This window comes from Drosophila eugracilis, unplaced genomic scaffold (genome assembly GCF_018153835.1).
Source record: "Drosophila eugracilis isolate 14026-0451.02 unplaced genomic scaffold, ASM1815383v1 contig_47, whole genome shotgun sequence".
Classification (NCBI taxonomy): domain Eukaryota; kingdom Metazoa; phylum Arthropoda; class Insecta; order Diptera; family Drosophilidae; genus Drosophila; species Drosophila eugracilis.
In genome coordinates this window covers 378530-397379 of record NW_024573338.1, presented here as the reverse complement: position 1 = coordinate 397379, position 18850 = coordinate 378530, and the positions used below count along the sequence as shown (strand labels likewise).

General features: G+C 38.5%; 8 protein-coding genes across 8 annotated transcripts in view; 2 read left to right on the top strand and 6 right to left on the bottom strand.

The window, feature by feature from the left end:
- The first annotated feature begins 1588 nt into the window (after nt 1-1588).
- Nucleotides 1589-3034, top strand: LOC108110610 (elongation of very long chain fatty acids protein F). Its single transcript, XM_017219712.2, has 2 exons — nt 1589-2198; nt 2390-3034. The coding sequence occupies exons 1-2, from the start codon at nt 1974-1976 to the stop codon at nt 2957-2959; spliced, it is 795 nt and encodes a 264-aa protein (XP_017075201.1). The 5' UTR covers nt 1589-1973; the 3' UTR covers nt 2960-3034.
- A 718-nt stretch (nt 3035-3752) lies between these two features.
- Nucleotides 3753-4798, top strand: LOC108109394 (elongation of very long chain fatty acids protein F). Its single transcript, XM_017217894.2, has 2 exons — nt 3753-3987; nt 4060-4798. Exons 1-2 carry the CDS (start codon nt 3787-3789, stop codon nt 4645-4647), a joined length of 789 nt encoding a protein of 262 aa, XP_017073383.1. The 5' UTR covers nt 3753-3786; the 3' UTR covers nt 4648-4798.
- A 762-nt stretch (nt 4799-5560) lies between these two features.
- On the bottom strand, nt 5561-6573 carry LOC108109404 (elongation of very long chain fatty acids protein F). Its single transcript, XM_017217905.2, has 2 exons — nt 6315-6573; nt 5561-6244 (listed from the first exon to the last, which is right to left on the bottom strand). Exons 1-2 carry the CDS (start codon nt 6528-6530, stop codon nt 5672-5674), a joined length of 789 nt encoding a protein of 262 aa, XP_017073394.2. The 5' UTR covers nt 6531-6573; the 3' UTR covers nt 5561-5671.
- A 240-nt stretch (nt 6574-6813) lies between these two features.
- Nucleotides 6814-7839, bottom strand: LOC108110036 (elongation of very long chain fatty acids protein F). The gene is made up of 2 exons (XM_017218891.1): nt 7559-7839; nt 6814-7494 (listed from the first exon to the last, which is right to left on the bottom strand). Exons 1-2 carry the CDS (start codon nt 7784-7786, stop codon nt 6925-6927), a joined length of 798 nt encoding a protein of 265 aa, XP_017074380.1. The 5' UTR covers nt 7787-7839; the 3' UTR covers nt 6814-6924.
- A 549-nt stretch (nt 7840-8388) lies between these two features.
- Nucleotides 8389-9381, bottom strand: LOC108110028 (elongation of very long chain fatty acids protein F). The gene is made up of 2 exons (XM_017218878.2): nt 9131-9381; nt 8389-9063 (listed from the first exon to the last, which is right to left on the bottom strand). Exons 1-2 carry the CDS (start codon nt 9362-9364, stop codon nt 8497-8499), a joined length of 801 nt encoding a protein of 266 aa, XP_017074367.1. The 5' UTR covers nt 9365-9381; the 3' UTR covers nt 8389-8496.
- A 182-nt stretch (nt 9382-9563) lies between these two features.
- On the bottom strand, nt 9564-10723 carry LOC108110045. Its single transcript, XM_017218921.2, has 2 exons — nt 10613-10723; nt 9564-10558 (listed from the first exon to the last, which is right to left on the bottom strand). The coding sequence occupies exons 1-2, from the start codon at nt 10703-10705 to the stop codon at nt 10223-10225; spliced, it is 429 nt and encodes a 142-aa protein (XP_017074410.1). The 5' UTR covers nt 10706-10723; the 3' UTR covers nt 9564-10222.
- A 1669-nt stretch (nt 10724-12392) lies between these two features.
- On the bottom strand, nt 12393-13209 carry LOC108110042. The gene has a single exon (XM_017218905.2). It carries the CDS (start codon nt 13207-13209, stop codon nt 12616-12618), a length of 594 nt encoding a protein of 197 aa, XP_017074394.2. The 3' UTR covers nt 12393-12615.
- Nucleotides 13210-15559: 2350 nt separating this feature from the next.
- Nucleotides 15560-18850, bottom strand: part of LOC108110020 (protein tipE) — a 32126-nt gene continuing 28835 nt past the window's right edge. The window contains exon 3 of the mRNA XM_017218865.2: nt 15560-18387. Within this exon, the coding sequence (XP_017074354.1) occupies nt 18318-18387 (70 nt within the window). The 3' untranslated portion in view covers nt 15560-18317. The remainder of the gene's footprint in view (nt 18388-18850) is intronic.

Sequence of the window (18850 nt, the reverse complement as noted above, 5' to 3'; positions counted from 1 at the left end):
TCCTTATTAATTACTCTCTTTTTCTTAATTACAACCCTTTTTGAAGATAAATAAGTGCGGAAATCTCTGAGAAATCCACCTCCTTAGCCCACATTTCCAGGCCAGAGATGTATGTTCTCGGATGAGGTTGTGCAGCCAAGGAGCGTATCAATGTGTGTCAATGGGCTGTTGACTCCAATTGAATCCACCTGTCCGCTTGGCGAGTGCAGAACTGCAGTCAGGCTCTATTTTCCCCTTGACATGCAGCATATGGCAAGTCATTTAGATGGATATCGCTCGCATTTTTAATGACAACTAATATACGAGTGTACTTTTGGCCCCTTAATCACATTTTATAGTAGTAGGGTGAGGGGGAGTGTCATGTCTCGCTCTTTTGGCACAAGTATGTCTAATGCGCAGAACTTTTAATTGAGTTTAAAATTGTATGAAGATGGGGCAAACAGAAGGTCCTGTGGCAATGCGAATCGGCAACCGTAATTTTCAACAGGGGAATGCGTGTGTGTGTGTTTTTGAAGTGTGTCGGTTTCAATCTCGGTAAATTGCCCATGAAATATTAACTTTACCATATAATGAGACGCAATTTTTATATACGAGTATCCACGTAATTTGACTAACAAAATTTGGCAGGCGTGCCAAAGCCCCAACCGAAAAGGTTGAACGTTTTGAATTATAAATGTTTGGTTTTATGTCTTCAGCCTTTCGCAGTATAATGTTAATGCACCTGTCCCCGGCATAAACCAATGGAAAAGGAAAAGAGTGGATTGTGTGAAAAAAAAAACGATATAATCCTTCTTAGTCAGCGGTCAAGCCTCGCACACAAAGGATAAATTCTGTGACCCAATTATGGCCATGAAATTGTGACACATTGAGGCCTCGCTGCATTCGCCCTCGCCTTACTTTCCGATGTAATCCAGCGTCGAATGAAAAATGACTCAATTTGCAATAGCCGACACTTTACCTCTTACCAACCATCGTTTCCTCACAACACCTACACATACATACATAACCCATCCTATATAGACACTTAAGGGACAGCACCCTCATTACTTTCACCGTTCGCCACAGCCCTTAATAAGAAGTAATTCCTTGGCCCACGGATAGTTAGTTACTGGAAAATGACTTGGCTTATAAGTTAAATTTCTTGCAATTTCACATCGACAAATGGCTTTTGGTTGCATGGCATGTGCAAAAGCAAAAAAGAGAGAAAAAGAGAAAACAAAAATAAAACACTATAGGAAAAGGAAAACCGGCGAGAACGAATGGATCGAATATTCCGACTGCCAGATATCCGCTATAAAGATTTATTCCATTGTTCGGCATGTCGAAAGTTGTTTAATTGGAATTTTTACAGGCGTGAACTACGTACATGCGTATAAAACAATTACAGCAGTGAGAATCCATATTTTATAGCTATGTTATGCAGTTTCTGAGAGGGCAGTGGGGCTTTCTTAAGTGCAACTTGTGAAAGGCTAAGTCTAGATTGTTACATAGACTGAAGTATAGAGAAACAAACATACAAATCTTTGTTTTTGGTAGAATTTTATTGCCTTATTTGGGTAATATTTTTAAGCAATTTTTAAGTTTGAATATTAAAAGTATAAAAATAAAATTTTCTAGTTTTTTTTTGGCTTTAAAACTTACATAAAGTTAATATCTCATCGGGAAAATAAAGATTACCTAATAATCACTATAGTTTTAAGACTTAAAACACATAATAAAGCTTTCACAAGAGACCAATTCAAAAAGAAACCTATATGCTCTGACTACTGTGTAGCGAGTGTAAACAAATACTAGCGTCAAATTAGAAACAATTTATGTTAATGATGCTCTTCTTTATGCTGCCTGAAGCACTCGAATTTCCAATTCAATCGAAGCTCATTTTGTTGAGCATAAAAGACTGAACTCTGATTAGTTGCCAATAAAACATTAACTCGAGTGGAACCGGGTCGTGGAAACTTTTCATCAACAAAAAAATGGCTGATTTTCTTAATGGAACCTTGACTATTTCGGAAGATCCTGTCCGTCTGCCACTCATTGGCAGTCCATGGCCATCGGTGACCATTATCTCTTTGTATCTGCTTTTCGTACTGAAGGCGGGAAGAAAGTTCATGGAGAACCGGAAACCCTACGATCTTAGAGGTGTCATCAAGGTCTACAATATTGTACAAATCCTGTACAACAGTGTGGTTTTCATAGGCGTAAGTAGTTCATAGTAGACATAGGTCAGTACAGTTTACAAATACTATTTGATATTATAACGAATCTATACTGTAGTTTCAAGTCTTTGTAAAGTCAAGGTTATAATGTTATGTAATCTTCAGTAGATTAAACTTCTCGGATGGATTAAACTAAAACTAAAGCTTTAAACTTTCTAATTTTCTATTTTTAGGGTATTCACTTCTTGTTCGTTCTGAAGGCCTACGACCTAAAGTGCATCATGAGACTGCCACTGGATCACGAGTACAAGGACAGGGAGCGTTGGCTTTCCTATGCTTATTTCTTCAACAAATTCATGGATCTCATGGAGACAGTTTTCTTTGTGCTGCGAAAGAAGGATCGCCAGATATCCTTCCTGCATATCTTCCATCATATTGTTATGTCCTTTGGCGGATATATACACATTACCTACAGCGGCTATGGTGGCACTCTGTTCCCACTTTGTCTCCTGAATGTGGGGGTGCATGTGGCCATGTACTCCTATTACTATTTATCCTCCGTCAGCAAGGCTGTTCAGACAAGTGGGTGGAAGAAGTGCATTACCATTATCCAGCTGGTCCAGTTCATTCTGGTCCTGTCAAACTTCAGTTATACGTTGATGCAACCCAACTGCAATGCCTCACGACCTGTGATCTACTTTGGCATGGCGATTGCTGCAGCTTTCACTGTGATGTTTGCCAACTTCTATCTCCATGCTTACATACTGCCCGGCAAGAAGAAGTCGACGTTGAAAGTCCAATGAGCTTGGTAATCCTTCTAATATGAAAATGTTTCGCGATTCCGAGAATGTAATAAACAAATTTCCATTCGAACAGAGCACAAAATAGTTTCGGTATCGACTCCTCCGCAGCTAGATAAGCACTAGCCTTAGCCGTGGTACGTTTGTTTAGGTTACTCTCTAATATCTTGGCATAACTTAGCATATCTACAAAGTCGAATACAAAGTGTTGCTAGAATGCCTTCTTATTTCTTATTCAAAGCGAAAACTATTTAAATTATCTAGTTATACAGCCATGGGATTTAGTAAGCACTGAAACTTACAGTACATTACTAAACTTGGGGTATTTATTCAAAAAAAGAAAGCAGAAACTAGTAGAAGGGAAATTGTATAACTTTTTTACGTTTTTTAGGAACGACCTATTGTTATATCATCACTCCATATATGATTGTACTGCAGTGCATGTAATGTTTTGTAATGCATTTCCTATATATACACCCTTTGGTAGGTTAGAAGAAGGGTATACTGCATATGTTGGTAAGAAGGTTACAGTTAGTAGTTAGATTGTCTTGATCAGATTAGGAACTTTAGAACTTAAAGAGTTAAGACTTAGCATTCAGAGATGGTATCCTAAGAGATGTTTTCACAAAAACAACTCACATATATTTCAAAAATAGTTTTCCCTTTAGGGGATATCCAATAGTCGAGACTTTCTACTATAACGTAACTTCCAATTTTCATTTAATTCAAATCACATATACTCGTATATATGGTCTAGCTGTAGCATTAGGTATTTCTTTAGTTCTTTCCGGGAATAGATCCGGAGTGGTGCCAGACTTGCTGAAACCACAATGTTCACACCGATAGATCCTGTACCTCTGCCGTTCTTCAGCAATGTATGGGTCACCATGTTTACCCTGGGCGGCTACTTGCTGTTTGTCCTCAAGCTGGGTCCAAAGATCATGCAGAATCGAAAGCCCTTTGAGCTGCGCACCGTAATCAAGGTGTACAACATCATGCAGATCCTGTACAATGGTTTGATAGTCGTATTAGTAAGTACCAGGTGGTTAAAATGTAAGGATTCCCAACAGGACATGGATGATAATGGTTTTGATATGTTTTAGGGATTTAACTTTCTGGCCATATTGCGGGCCTACGATTTGAGATGCATTATCAATCTGCCATTTGATCACGAACATAAGGATAAGGAGCGTTTGATATGCAGCCTGTATATAGTCAACAAGTTCGTTGATCTTGTGGAAACTGTGTTCTTTGTGCTGCGAAAAAAGGATCGTCAGATATCCTTCCTTCATGTCTTTCATCACTTCTCCATGGCATTCAGCGGCTATCTATACTATTTCTTTGTCGGATATGGCGGCATTGCGTTCCCGCAGTGTTACCTAAACGTGATCATGCATGTGATCATGTACACCTACTATTACCTCTCTTCGATCAGTCCGGAAGTTCAGAAGAGTCTCTGGTGGAAGAAGTACATAACACTCACCCAACTGATCCAGTTTGCCATGATCATGACCCACTGTATCTACACGTTGGCGCAGCCCAACTGCAATGTCCCACGACTGGTGACCTATGGATGCGCCCTCCTAGCCGCCTCTTTCACCGTGATGTTTAGCCAATTTTATTTCAACAACTATATTCGATCGGGAAAGAAGACATCGAAACGATCTGGCTCTAAAGATCATAAAAACTAATAAGCTAAGCTGAGTTTTATATAAGATTATTTTTCAGTTTTTAGGTTATATTTTCCAGCATATATCAAAAGTCTGGAATGTACAGCAGAGACGTACTTTTAGTAAATAAAATCCAGAAAAATGCCAAGCATTTCCCATAGAGCGTAGGAAATATTCTTTGTTGAATTTTTTTAAGGAAGGAAAAACTATTTTTATAGCCGCCACAGCAGTCCATGTAAAGGGTAAAAATAAAAAAAGTGAAAAATCGAAGGCAGAGGGGGAAATGGGTGGACTGCTAAGGGAACTACACAATGCACGTTTAATGTCATTTAAAACGGCAATTACTCAGCATGCTCGGGCGGCTAAACCAGTAGTGGAGGAACTATTTGAGAACACGGGTGAACCAACACAGTTGGAGACCCCATTCCAAGGACCAAGAACAACCCAAAATCCAAGCCAAGCCACTGCACTTGACTGTGGCTTCGCTTTAATGTCACTGCATGGCCGCAATTATTCAGCTGGCACTTCGACTCTGATTCGCCGCATGCGATTCCTATGCAAATTCGACCGGTCACGGGTGACCCTTCCGGTGCCATAAATCGCCTGAACTGGCCTAGCCTCCTAGCCTAGCCTGGCCTAGCGTTCTTATATTCTAATTAAAAGGCAAAAGCATGGCAAAAGTCAGAGCATGCAGAACATTCTGATCACGTGCCAGCCACAATGCTTTGCCACTAGAAGCTATGTGCTCCGGAGATGTGGCCCAGGGGACTTATTCCAGGCGGAGGCCAGCTCCTTGACCTCCACGGCTGCATTTCAATTAAGTGTCAATGCATTTGAATTATATCTATTATTCAAACAGTGCCTATGCAAATCATCAAATACACTTGGATAAATATCTTCCGGTTTTTAAGTCAAAACTTCACTAAAAAGTAGATTACTCTTTTACGAATTTGGTTTTTTTTAAGTCAATTAGTAACAATTTTTCACATAAAACTGAATTTAAAAAAAAACTATCTCTCTTTTAATCACAGTGTAGCAGGTGAAATCAGTTGGCCTTGCCCTTGGACTTGACCTCTCTCGGCTGAATGTAGGTCTTTATGTAGAACTTGGAGAACATCACAAACATGAAGGCACTGGCAGAACTTATGACATAGATGACGCCCCTTGAAGCCGTGCAATTGGGCTGGATGTAGGTGTAGGCACAGTGCAGGAACATCAGGAAGAACTGCACCAACTGGGCCAATGTCAGATACTTCTTCCACCACAGGCTCTCCTGGACATTCTGGCTCTGCGATGAGACATAATAGTAGCCATACATCACCATATGGATCAGGACATTGAACATGCAGATGAGAAAGACATGGCCTCCATATCCATAGAATCGGATCAAGGAATGTGATGTTATCACCATGAAGACATGATGGAACACATGGAGGAAGGTAATCTGGCGCGATTTCTTGCGCAGCACAAAGAATATGGTATCCATGAGGTCCAGCACCTTGTTCAGGTGGTAAAGATAGGCCAAAGTCCTTTCTGTGGACTTAAGTTCATGATCCTGCGGCAGGACAGTCATGCAACTCAGGTTATAAGGCCTAGCAACGAAGATCAGATGAAAGCCCTGGGTATAAAATCCATTAAAAAATTGGGAACTATTTAATTTATTTACTAAATTTAATCTATTTACTTACCCAAACAAATATCAGCGTATTATAAAGGACTTGGGCGATATTGTACACCTTAAGAACTCCACGTAGCTGAAGAGCCTCATGCTTGTCCATGAAACTCCTGCCCAGCTTCAGCACAAACAGCAGATATACCGCGATAATGATCACCGAGGTTCGGAGATTTCCCACCAGCGGTAGCTGGACAGGATCGGCAAAGGGCTTATCGAATACTTCGAACATTTTGCAGCACAACTTATCAGGTGACTTGCTGTTTCCCTTCTAGTCCAGCTATCACACCTTCACTACAGTCACTAACTATTTGCTAATTAGAAACTAAACAAGTCTACATTTTCAGTATGGTAATTTCATGTTAAGCTGCTAAATGAATACTTAAGGCGGTGTAAAAAGAAATTCTTTCCTTTCCTTTAATAACAACAAATTAAAATTAGTTTTTCAATTATCGAATATTCTTAGGCAGCTCCTAGTTTATAGTTTTTCAATGACGAATGAAAGATATTCGAACTTTTTCGGTATGAAATTTTTATTAGCTTTACTTAAACAAGGTGAAAATATGTTACATATATATCACATCATAATCCTTAGCTATGAAGGATCTTAACCAACTTTCTTTGGTTTACCTTAAAGTTTTCTTAGCCTTCTTCTGGGGCAGGATATAGGTATTAACATAGAAGTTGCTGAATAAAATTATAAAAATAACCGAAACGATTGAAGCCCAAGTGGCTGAGAAACGGGATGTGATACAGTCAGGTTGCTTAAGTGTATAGACACTGTGAGACAAAATGATTCCAAACTGAATAAGCTGAACAATGGTGATGTACTTCTTCCACCAGAGATCGCCCTGCAAGTCCCGATTGAGAGATGATTGATAGTAATACGTATACATCATAATGTGCACGATCATGTTGAAGGAGATCACGAAGAATCCATGGCCACCATAACCATAATAGTACAGATACATGAAGCCTATGTAGACCATGTTGACATGGTGGAAGACATGCAGGAAGGATATCTGCCGATCCTTCTTACGCAGAACAAAGAAAATCGTCTCCATAAGATCCATGAATTTGTTAAAGAAATACAAGTAGCTGAGCCATCTCTCCAGGTTCTTGTACTCATGATCTAATGGCAGATTGGAGATGCACTTAAAGTTATAGTTTCCAGGTCCAAGCATGAAGTAGACACCCTATTAAGATTAAAATATACATAAGAGTTTCTACTCCAAAAGAGTTCCCAATCTAAATACTTACAACCACTAGCAAGACTGTATTATACACGATTTGTACGATGTTATATGCCTGAATTACTTTATGCAAATCGTAGGCCTTTCGGTTCCGCATAAACATCGGACCCACAACTTTTATAAAGACCATGTAAATGGTCAGTACTGTCAAAACAGGCCAGTGGCTGCTGGTCAATGGCAGGCGTACAGGATCTGTTGGGGATCGGTTGAGAAAGTCCAGTATATTGGCGAACATGGCGGAAGTCAAAGTGGTATCGATGTCGGTGTAAAGGCAACTGATCGATACATAATATAAATTGTTTCGATCGACAAGTGAAATGTTAATTCACGCATATCCAAAGCTCAATTACATAAGTTCGATTGCATTATACGAAGCCCTACGTAAGCTAAATCGATTACGTTCAACGATTAAAAAGACTATTACGGTGGCAAAAAGAAGGTTTTCGTTTCTAAGCAACAAAGCAACTTTAAATTAAATTACAGTATAGAGTCAATGTGAAGGTAAACCGAATTAGTTTAATCGAAATTGTGACGCCAAGCAACTACTTTTACGTCAACATTGGAAATGTAAGTCGTGAAATTTAAGAAACTTATACAATTTCGAAGTTTGATTTTGGAAAAGAATCTAACCTTCTTTTTCCATATGAAACTTATCAGCTTGATTAATGTCTAAAACTCAAGGAAACCTCAAAAGATTCTTAACACAGTTTAAAGAAAGTATAAAGCAAAAAATTGGCTATATAAAATCTAGATCCCAATCCAAGTCTCATATCATTAAGGTATAGGATTCCTTACGTATCTCTCTCCCTTAAAACCATCCACTTTACACTACTCAAATACAATATAAATCCCTATTTTCTTTATTAAAAACTTATTTCATAATCATTTAATGTTAATAGAGAGGTTTAAATGTTAAACAAAATCAGTTTGCTGACTTAATTTTACTCAATCAACCTTCTTCACAGGCTTCTGTGATTTGATATAGGCATGATAGTAAAAGTTGCTAAATAAAATAATGAACACAATGGATATGCCTCCAGCACAAATTGCCGAGAACCGAGCCGATGGACAGTCCGGTTGTTGTAGGGTATATATACTGTGCCCCAAAATAATTCCAAACTGAATCAACTGAACGACAGTGATGTACTTCTTCCACCAGAGATCGCCCTTCACGTCCTTATTGAGAGATGATTGATAGTAATACGTATACATCATGATGTGCACGATCACATTGAAGAAGCACATGAGGAACCCATGGCCACCATATCCATAATAGTACAGATACATGAAGCTGAAGTACAGCATGTACATGTGGTGGAAGACGTGCAGGAAGGATATCTGCCTATCCTTTTTTCGCAGGACAAAGAAAACAGTCTCTAAAAGATCCAAGAGCTTGTTGAAGAAATACGAGTAGGTTAGCCATCTTTCCCAGGTCTTGTAAGAGTGATCCGGTGGTAGGTTTTTGATGCATCTAAAGTTGAAAGCTCCGGGTCCAAGCATAAAGTGGGTGGCCTATAAGTTGAGATTATATATTCCAATCGATACTATTAGTTAATCCCGTTTAATTTCGTTTACTTACAAAAACAAACATCGCAACATTGTACAGGATCTGCATGATGTTATAGACCTTTATAACACCTCTTAAGTCGAAAGGCTTTCGATTCTCCATTAGCTTGGGACCCACTAACTTAACGAAGACCAAGTAGGTGGCCAAAATCATCAGTACTGGCTTATGGCTGCTGAGGAGTGGCAGACGCACAGGATCTGGCGGGGATTTACCCAAGAAATTCACTATATCGACCAACATTGCCATTATGTGTGCTTTCTGTGTGTCGGTGCAAATGCGACTAATCCATATTGTACTTTATAAACTCGAATTGAGGTGTTCGATTGATATGCTAATTTAGGCGTAAGTGCGGTTCACTCAAGTGTGCTGGATACATAGTAGAAAAGAGTGAGAAAGGCTGGGCTTTACTAAATTAGAGGCACGCGACCGAAGCATGATATAGTTAATCAAGGTTTCTAATTTACAAGTTATTTAAATAGTTACAGGTATAGCAATAGCTAACTTATATCTAACTAAGTTCTAAGAGCGTGTCAATCATTCTTTATGACAAAGTATCCAGTTTTTAAAGACTTTACCCATCATCATGTTTATTGTTACCCTTTGATTTTCAATCAATACTTGTAAAACAAAAAAACTTCCCCGTAGTCCTTCGCAACTTTAAACATGATTATGGAAATTCCATTAAAAGTTTAATGGGGCTCCCTGAAAATTTTCGAAAATCACGCACATGCGAAATGGTTGGATGGAATGGTGGGCTAAAATGGGTTTGTGGCTTTTCGAATCGCATCGAGTTACGCAGTGGGCGTGGCAAAGTTGCAACTGCAGCGTTTCTAGTGAAAAAAAAACGGATGCGGAAATGGGACGTAAACAAATACCGCCACATCACGCACATCCGTTGCAATAAAAGTGGCAACAGCCAAACAAATTTAGAACTAAATATCGCCATGCAACCCAACAAAGTTAGTAACCTGAAAAGGGAGGGTGTTTTAAATTAGATTTAAATTAAAAAAAAATATTTTTAAATTCTGTTTTATGGGAAAAAAAGGTAAGGCTTTAATGTTTCTTTGATTTCCATTTAACTAGCAGCTAGTATTTATGACCAAATCATGCGTCATCGGCTGTCTCACTAATGGCCACATATTTTCGATTGTTAATAATCACAATTTGCATGAGAGGAGGTGTGACTTTTTTCACCTTCTCTTCTTTAACAGCCATTGGTAATGTTTTGGCAGGCTCCTTTAATTTTCCATTTTCATTTTGTTCGGTTTTCTTAATTTCCTTACTCTTGGTACTAGAACATTCGTCATTTTTCGTTAAAGCCATAGCTTTTTCTGGGGACTTTTTATGCTCATTCTGGCAGAGTTTTTCATTTCCAGCCTTGTCCAAATTATCTTCCTTAACTGGCTGCACCTTTTTATGTTTGTTGTTCTTAAAGCATTTCTAGGGGGAAAAAGGCTTTAAGAAAGAGAAAAAAAAAGTTAGTGGATTTCCTACCGGACACACGTAGATTTGCTTTAAGGTTATGGGGTCCCTGGCCACCTTACGGGTCCTGATATTGCATATAGAACAAGTGGAAAATGGAGGCATTTTCAAAGAAAATGTAATATGCTCACGTCAGATTGATTTTCTGAATGACAATTAATAAAATTCTTTAGTAGTGATGGCAAAAAGTTGGTTTGCTTTGTTTTTTTGTTTTCGATTTTTCTTGATTTTTTAGAGACGACTTTTCCAGGGCCGTGGAATTAAAACTTTAACTTAAAGCAAAGCCGAATTGTATCCCTGGAATTTTCTCGACTTCCATTAGCATTCGTTGCCAAATTGCTCAACTTTTTAAGTGCTTTGATTTGCATTGCATTGTGAGTGTAGAATTGGTTCTATGTGGGAGTGAGTCCTGACACCCCCCTCCTGCTCCCCCCCATTTAAGCCATTTTGGCTTGGCAACTGGCACCCAATCTCCAACTGCATCTGCATCTGGATTTTTGCATCCAAAAACTGAAACTGAGACCCACAAAAACTGTAGCTTTGTAAACGACCTTTGATGTAGAGATGTTTGTTGGTTGGTTGGTCGTTGGTTTAGTCTCGTAGACTCGTATTCGCATTAACGCCATTAGGCCAATTTGGCACTTTGCCCTGGCCCCGAAAAGGAGCGCACGGAGAACTTTCACAAACAAAGGTAACAAACGGCAATAGCTCTTGCTATGGCTGCCACCCCAAAAGAACACCCTTTATCCTCTCCCTCTCCCTCTCCATGCCACTCACATGCCAATGCCCGTGTAAATAAAAGTCAAGTGAGAAAAACAAATAAATTAGAAGCGCATCCTCCGCTCGTTGGCAGCGGGCATTTCTCTTCGTTATTGCGCGACTGCCTTTAATTACGACACCAGGCGAGGCGGCTAAAAGGAGCAACTGGCTCCCAAGTACCCAAGGGGGGTGATTCCCTCTCTTCTCCTTTCTGCGGTGCAGCACACAGCACAGCATCCTCAATTTATGTTTATTTGAAAGCTGTTGCACTTGACTAATGTCCTCCGCCTGGCCTCTCATCCTGTCTGAGGAAGCTGCGACATTCTGCTGGCCTCTTGGACTCTGGCCATCTGGTATTTAAGCCATCAAATATCCACATCGTTTGGCAGAAATGAAATGATTTATATTTAAATAATAGATTTAATTAAGGAATATTTATCAAGGCTATGGAAAATATGAACTGCTTTTTGGAAAGTAGTAAAAGAAAGCATTAAAAATACCTAAAAAATAGGAAGAAAATATTATATTCTTTTCTAAGAAGTATTTTCTTCTTCCTTTTTTCAAGACTTACTTTGTCTCTAACTTTCCCTCTTAAAACCCATCAACTCTATTCATTATGTAATCGATCTATCGATCCATAAGCCAAGTGGCTGGATCCCTGACCGTTCGATGGCGTTCCAAAATAAATTTGATTGTAATTGACGGGGCATTTGATTTATTAGTTTTCTCATTAAACAAATTTTTGAACAATGCCGGGCAAAGAACAATAACCGTACAGTATACACTCGTTGGCAGATACACACGCACACATTCCTGGCGTTTTTGTACTTACGTTTATTTATGTAGATTGATGGTCATTTGTGTAAACACATCCATTGACGTAAATTTGAATAAACATTTTCATTAGCAAAATGTCCATGAGCCCCCGGAGACAGTCAGAGCTTGATGTCTGATGGCTCCGATGGACGATGGTAATGATGACCTGGTAGCCATCACCATCACATTTGCTCAATTGGTTTTGACTTGGTTGAAATGTTTGAGCCTGGATTTTGGGTAATTTATTACACCGACCAAAAGTGCCAATTACAAAGCATTAGGATTGAATCCTTTACCAAAATTCCCTGGACAGCAATTGGCCTTTGTTTAGTTTGGTAATTGGCTATTATCACTAGCTAATAAGCAAATAAGAGTCCTTGAACTTATTTTGATTTTCCATTTAAAGTTTATAAAAAATATAAAAACAAAAAATTCCAGCTTTATTCTTCTAATTTCCTTATCGCTGATTGTTCTTTAAGAGATTGCTGTTCCATATCACTCAGCAGGTTGATTTCTTTTTGAAAAGCCATAAAATCCCTATCGACGATATGCGGGACATTCCAGTAATCCTCCTTGGTCACAACCTTGGGTCCTTGTCGGTAGTACGGCGAGTTGAGAATGGTAAACTGAAACTGGTTGCGCACCTTCAGGAAGAGATCAAATTGCTTCATTCGCTTCATTCGCGACTCTTCTATGGCACTCCTGAAAACCGGATCCATTTGTCCTAGATCCTCTTCATCCCGGGCCATGCCCACTATGATAGATTTTGATTGATTCACTGTGATTTGGATTCCATCTGCTTGTTTCTTTCCAGACCAAATAGTCAGACAGCGGGCACACAACCCAGAGACGAAGTGATACACCTTCCTGGGACACATCTCGCATTTTGTTACCTCCAAGATGGGATTACGACGTAGTAGGTCCATGATTCTTGTTACTTGCAAAGTTTTTAGGATATAAATTTGCTTTTGACAGGTCAATACTAGCCTATAGTATTGGAAAAGGTTAAATTGGTGTTTAACCTCAAAAAACATGTCATTGGTGAAAACCCTTTCGTAGAGTTTCCACTTTTTCTAAGGTAAGTTTAAGTTGATGAAAGAAGTGTTTTGATGTTTTTTTTATGAAAAATCTCACAATATATAAAGTATTAAGTTAGGTTACTTAGGTCTATATTAGCTATAACTTATAGAAATTCTGTGATTAAACGAAGTTCAGTTAAATTTCTTTGAGAATTATAAAAGTATGACTATGGAAACCCTCTTATAGAAAACCCATTCAGCTAATGAACTTATACAGTTCCTCTAACGAGCATGTAGTCTCTTCAAGTCACTTATAGCTCCCCCATCACCATGTCATGTAGGTAAATCCGCTTGAAATCTGCAATGTATGGTCTACCAATCTCCTTAACTCTTTTTTTCGGCGGTCGGAACTGCTCTCTTTTCAGCCCCAGAACGGAATTCGTTTAATTTCTTAAATTGAAATTATGGTAATTTCCTGCAGTCATGCGAACCTTTTCATACTTGGTTCGTGTCTGGCCGGAACTGATGACGATAGGCGGACGGGGATGAGGGTTCCTGATGGCTGATGGGCTGATGGCTGTTAGCTAACCGAAAGTCAAGTTCATAAATTTGAGTTGCCAAGGACCGAGGAGAGGCACCTGTCCAGGTTTTGGTGGCCGCATTCACCGCTGCAGCAGCACGCCCAATCCTCATGTCCCTCCCACCCCATACCATTTACCTAACTTCTCCAAACCGAAGGTTAGCCTGGCTAATCGATAGCTCGCTTCATGACGATGGCCGGGGTGTTGATTTATGGCATTACCGACGCACCAAAACTCGCTCCGGGATCCGACAAAAGTGACACATTAATGTGTTCAATTGAAGTGCCAACTACCTGCCCTTTTTGCTCCTCCATTTCTGGGCAGAGGAGCAGGCAGACAGACAGAACAGTCGGAAACAAAAAGCGCCCCTGGAGCTCTGGCAGCTTGTTAAGCTCGTTGTTCTCTCAATTGCTCCTTCAAAGTGGAGCCCTTCATTCGACCATCTCTCCATCCATTGCAAAGCTGAACATCGTCAGTGATGGGAAAGGTACTTTTTCTTTGATTTTCCGGTATATATCGAGTCTATATCTTGATATGCTAACTAAATTATCTTAATCAAATGATCTGCTAAAGATTAGGTTATAGCAAATATAGATATTAGGTATGTACCTATACCAATCATTAGGTACACTTTACTTGCCGTCGTATACCTGTTGAAAGATGCGTAGCCCGAGGAGCTGAGTTCTTGTTCCGATTTGTTCTCGCAACTTTGTGGTTGGGTTTTGTGGACGAGCTTCCGGTATGAGCGACTCGCTTCCTGCCCGACTAATCGATGTAGGATCAACCGGGGCTTACGGTTATGACATCGAACTCTTCCCTAAGCCTCTACCATCCCTCCCCAGCTAACTTTCTCGCACCAACTGCCTGGGAATGTGTGTATTCCAGCACAGAGAAAGACCGCAGAGTTGGGCTAACTCAGTTTTTGGATTGTGAAGGGCAAACAAGTTGAATCGAAGGCTGTGGCTCCTTGCCTTCTCCTCGGAAAAACCACGGCAATTTCTTTCTTTCCCTATACGCGAACACAACAAACGCAGCAACGGGAGGAAAATCGGTGGTGTGGCTGGTTTGTTAGGGGGTTGCGGCATGTAGATTGTGTTTGCCAATGCTGCAGCTCAAGTGTAAACATCATATGGTGGCAAGGATGTGCGGACGAGTTTTCACATTAAGAGGGGGGAGAAAGCAGCACAGAGAGAAATTGTTTAGATTTTCGATTAAGAAAAAATGTCACTCTTGTTAAACTTAAAAAAAGATCAAATATGGCGGAGCTTTATTATCATTTTATCATTTTATAGAAAGTCTACTTTATAATTTCCAAGTTCTTTGCATATTTTCCCCCAATATTTTCCCTCAGTGCCTGTCGTTTTCCCATCACCCACTCCCCTGAGCCGCGATGTTGCATGTGTGTGCCCCTATGCGTTGGCTTGTGGTGCCTCCAGCAGCGATGGATGCCTTTGATTTCATTTCACTTCATTTCATTTTGTTGTCGGTGGAGGCAAAACCCGCGACTGCGTCGATACAGAGGCCATCTGCCCGCCACCCATCATCCAATCTCACCTTCAGAATGGAGTCAAGCTCCCTGAACTCATTCTGCAGTTGAGAGGAAAACCAACGGCCTGGAATGATGGACGATGGCTTTAGATAATTTCTGCTGCCTGGTGGTTTTCTGGTTAGGATTTAGTTCATGGAAGATCTCCAGATGAATTATAGTAGTTAATGACCCAAATTTACTTACCTTAAACTATTCTTTCATTTAAAATAAAAACTCAAGTTAGGTTTTTGTTTTGTTATGTTTCTTTTTAATTTCTTTCAATAATATGTATGTCTCATTTATTATTCAATATGCGTTCTAGTTCTATTATTTTCCATTATTTCTCTCGTCATTATATGTGTATAAATTAATGTCCTTTTGTTCAATGCGTGTGTGTGTGTGTGTGTGATGTCCGACTTGAATGCCAGACAATGCTCTCCTCAAGTTGATCGAATTTAAAAAACGAATTTTCCATTTTTTCTTGCACTGACAAAGCCAATTTGCGGTGTATAAAAAATCATTGTGCACTTGTTAAAAATTCAAATTTCCATATATATGTACGTTTATAACAACAATGATAATAAATAACAATAATAATAATAATAATAATATTTAAAAGTAAGAAATATGCGAATGTTTATTGCATTAGTTTACTGTAACAACAAAATCAATTAACGAGACCCCTTTGAGGATGTGTAAAAATGGAATAATTTTCACGGTTTCCACCTCTCAGTTGGTTTTTCAATTTTTCCTATTTTTGGTTTCTCTTAATGTAGTAACGTACCATTTTTTGCCATCACTGCAGTGTCTTAAAAAATGTATTAAAATTAGCTTAACTATCAAAATTATATGCACTTTCTTGTTGTGGTTTTTTTGGTTTTTTGTTTTTTGCAGCTTTCATTGAGTTTCGTTTCTATTACCAATTTGTTCTAGTCAGCTTATATACATTTGTTTATTATTTCTGTGTGTGTGTTGTTGTTGTTGTTGTTTATTAACTAATTGTTTTTATGTTTTTATATATTATTATTTTTCCTGTGGCTTGCCTTGTTGTCTTAACTATGAACAGTTTTGATATTACAAATATAATGCAAATATCCTTGATGCCAGCTTGTTCGTTTTCCCCCTTAAGTTTAGTGAGTGGCATTTACATGTATCTACATGAATATCAAAAAACTATGCAGGTTCCTCTAAATCCAACAATGTTCTGCAGCTTATACAAATAAATGTTAACATTCAATATCCCCTAATTTTCTCCTGCTCTTAATCCTCCTCTAATCCTCCACCAAAAAGCCTCTGTATCTCAATGTGGAACAGAATAAGCGGTTTGTTTTTTTGGTTTTTTTAGTTACAAATTGGGCTCAGCATGATCTCTATGTTCATGTCCTGTGAGTTGGAATGATTTGAAAAACTTCTTTTTTTATTTTTGGGAAATTAAATATTGTCAAGCACGATTGAATGGTTGTGGTGATTGATTGATTGGTAGTGTGATCAGCCTCGAAAGAAAAGAAAAGAGCAAAAAAGTGATCTAACTATACTAAGTGAGGTGAGAACTTGTAAGTGATGATGTGCTGTGGCTTGTGCTAGTTTGATTGATGGCTGATTGATGATTGAATCATGACCGAGAAGTTAATTGCTTTTCGTAATTTTTTGTTGTCAACAACAATACTCAATAATATCATATTTCTCTATATATCATTCAAATGATCACAGTCAAAAAACGTTCATTATTGAATTATATTTTTTAAACATTTTAACCTTTACATTTTTGTTTATGTCCCTCTCTACTACACCACAAAGTTCGGTTCTTTTTTCTTTAAGTGTAACGCAAATATGAGAAATTTCATGATTGAAATTTTGACCAAATTCTTTCAACTTGGGGCACTTTGTGAAGGGCATTTTGGAAAATATCGTCTAAGACGATTTTCAAACCCGATTTCTACAGCAAAACCAAAAGCGATTGATGGTCGTGTGTGTGTGGGCGGTTTCTATATAAATATGAGGCGTGGCATGTCTACTTGTGTTTGTATTTCGATTAACTGAAGCGTAAAATGTGTTTTTCTTTTCGCCGCTGGCCGAATTTCCATTTAAATTTCCAATTTAACATAAGTTTATTTTATTTGGTAGTTGCACTTTATAGTTTTGGTTTGCCATTTTGCTTTCCACGTGATTAGCTGAACATTTTTATTGTATTTAATTACTAATGCATTACAAACTTATTCATTACCTAATGCAAAAATTGTACACTTAATGTTAATTTTCGGTTTTTCCCCTCCCTTTTTTTCGGGTTTCCCTTTTTTTTCTTTAGCAGTACAAAAATTATTCATTGCATTTTCTGTTTTTAGGTGTTACTGGTTTTTAGCCCTCATTTTGTTTTTGTTTTACATCCGTAATGATTCAGTTTTAACTAAATTTACACATTGCCAAATTTGCATATATATTCGAATTCGTAGACAGACAGACATATGTATATATATATATTTTACATATATATTGTATATGGCTAGAGTTACAAATACATATGCCATTGCCACAGCTTAGAACTAGACTTCGTTTTATTTCATTAACCCTTCTGTTGTTTTGGTTTTTTTTCTTCTGCTGGTTTAAAAATCATTTACGCTAAAAAGTAACTAAATTTAATCAATCTTAGGAATTATTCAGTTGGATCAATTATTAATTTATTTCTGTGTCTGCGTCTGTTTCTGTGTGTTTGTGTTTTCTCTTTAATCTGATTCATTTCTGCTCTGCTAGTTGCACTAAAACCTCTGATAGAGTCGGTCTTCGTGTCTCTCTCGAGTCCTTTTTGGCCATCTACCATCTCTCGTCTATCATCTTTCCATTCTTAATCTTCCATATACCATTATCATCCATTCGAAGTTCGTTTGGGGTTGACACTATGTTGGAAGAACAAATAGATTATCCTTAGCTAGTTCCGCAGGGTTAGTTATCAGGTTCTGCTAGAAGTCGCTACTCGTCGAGGGATTCCCTAAATTGCTCTCCACAGTGTCGTCCTTGTGTCAGAGGGGCGGCTTGTAGACTTCAATAGCAGGCGTGAGCATATCCACTCGCGTTGATATCGAAGTATCACTGTAAGTGAAAGAGATGAAAGGGGTTAGGTAAGTTGTATAGAAGAGGTTCTTAAAACTTAATCCCTTATTAGCTTAAGATCTGTTTTAGTGCTTCATTTTGGTTTTAGAAACTAATTAATATTTAGGGTAACTTTTTTAGTGTTAAAAAGTCTTGTAAATAACTGTATTTACAAGTCTTGAAGGTCAATCAGTCCCTGCCATTCATTTTAAGTGACTTTCCACCCCTTAAAACGAACTACTTCCTAAACCCCCCTTGCCATCAAAATTGTCCTTGATCAAAAACCCGTTAAAAGCATTTAAGAACCCAGTGACTTACAGTAGAGACTCAAATAAAGTTCTTTGCTCTTGAGTTTTGTAAACATAAAAAGTTTAGAGACACATCAAAAAGAGTGGGGAAAGCATTAGAAATAGGGACACTACAGTAGTTGGACGGGAGGGGAAAACGTGAAAGTTCAGAAATG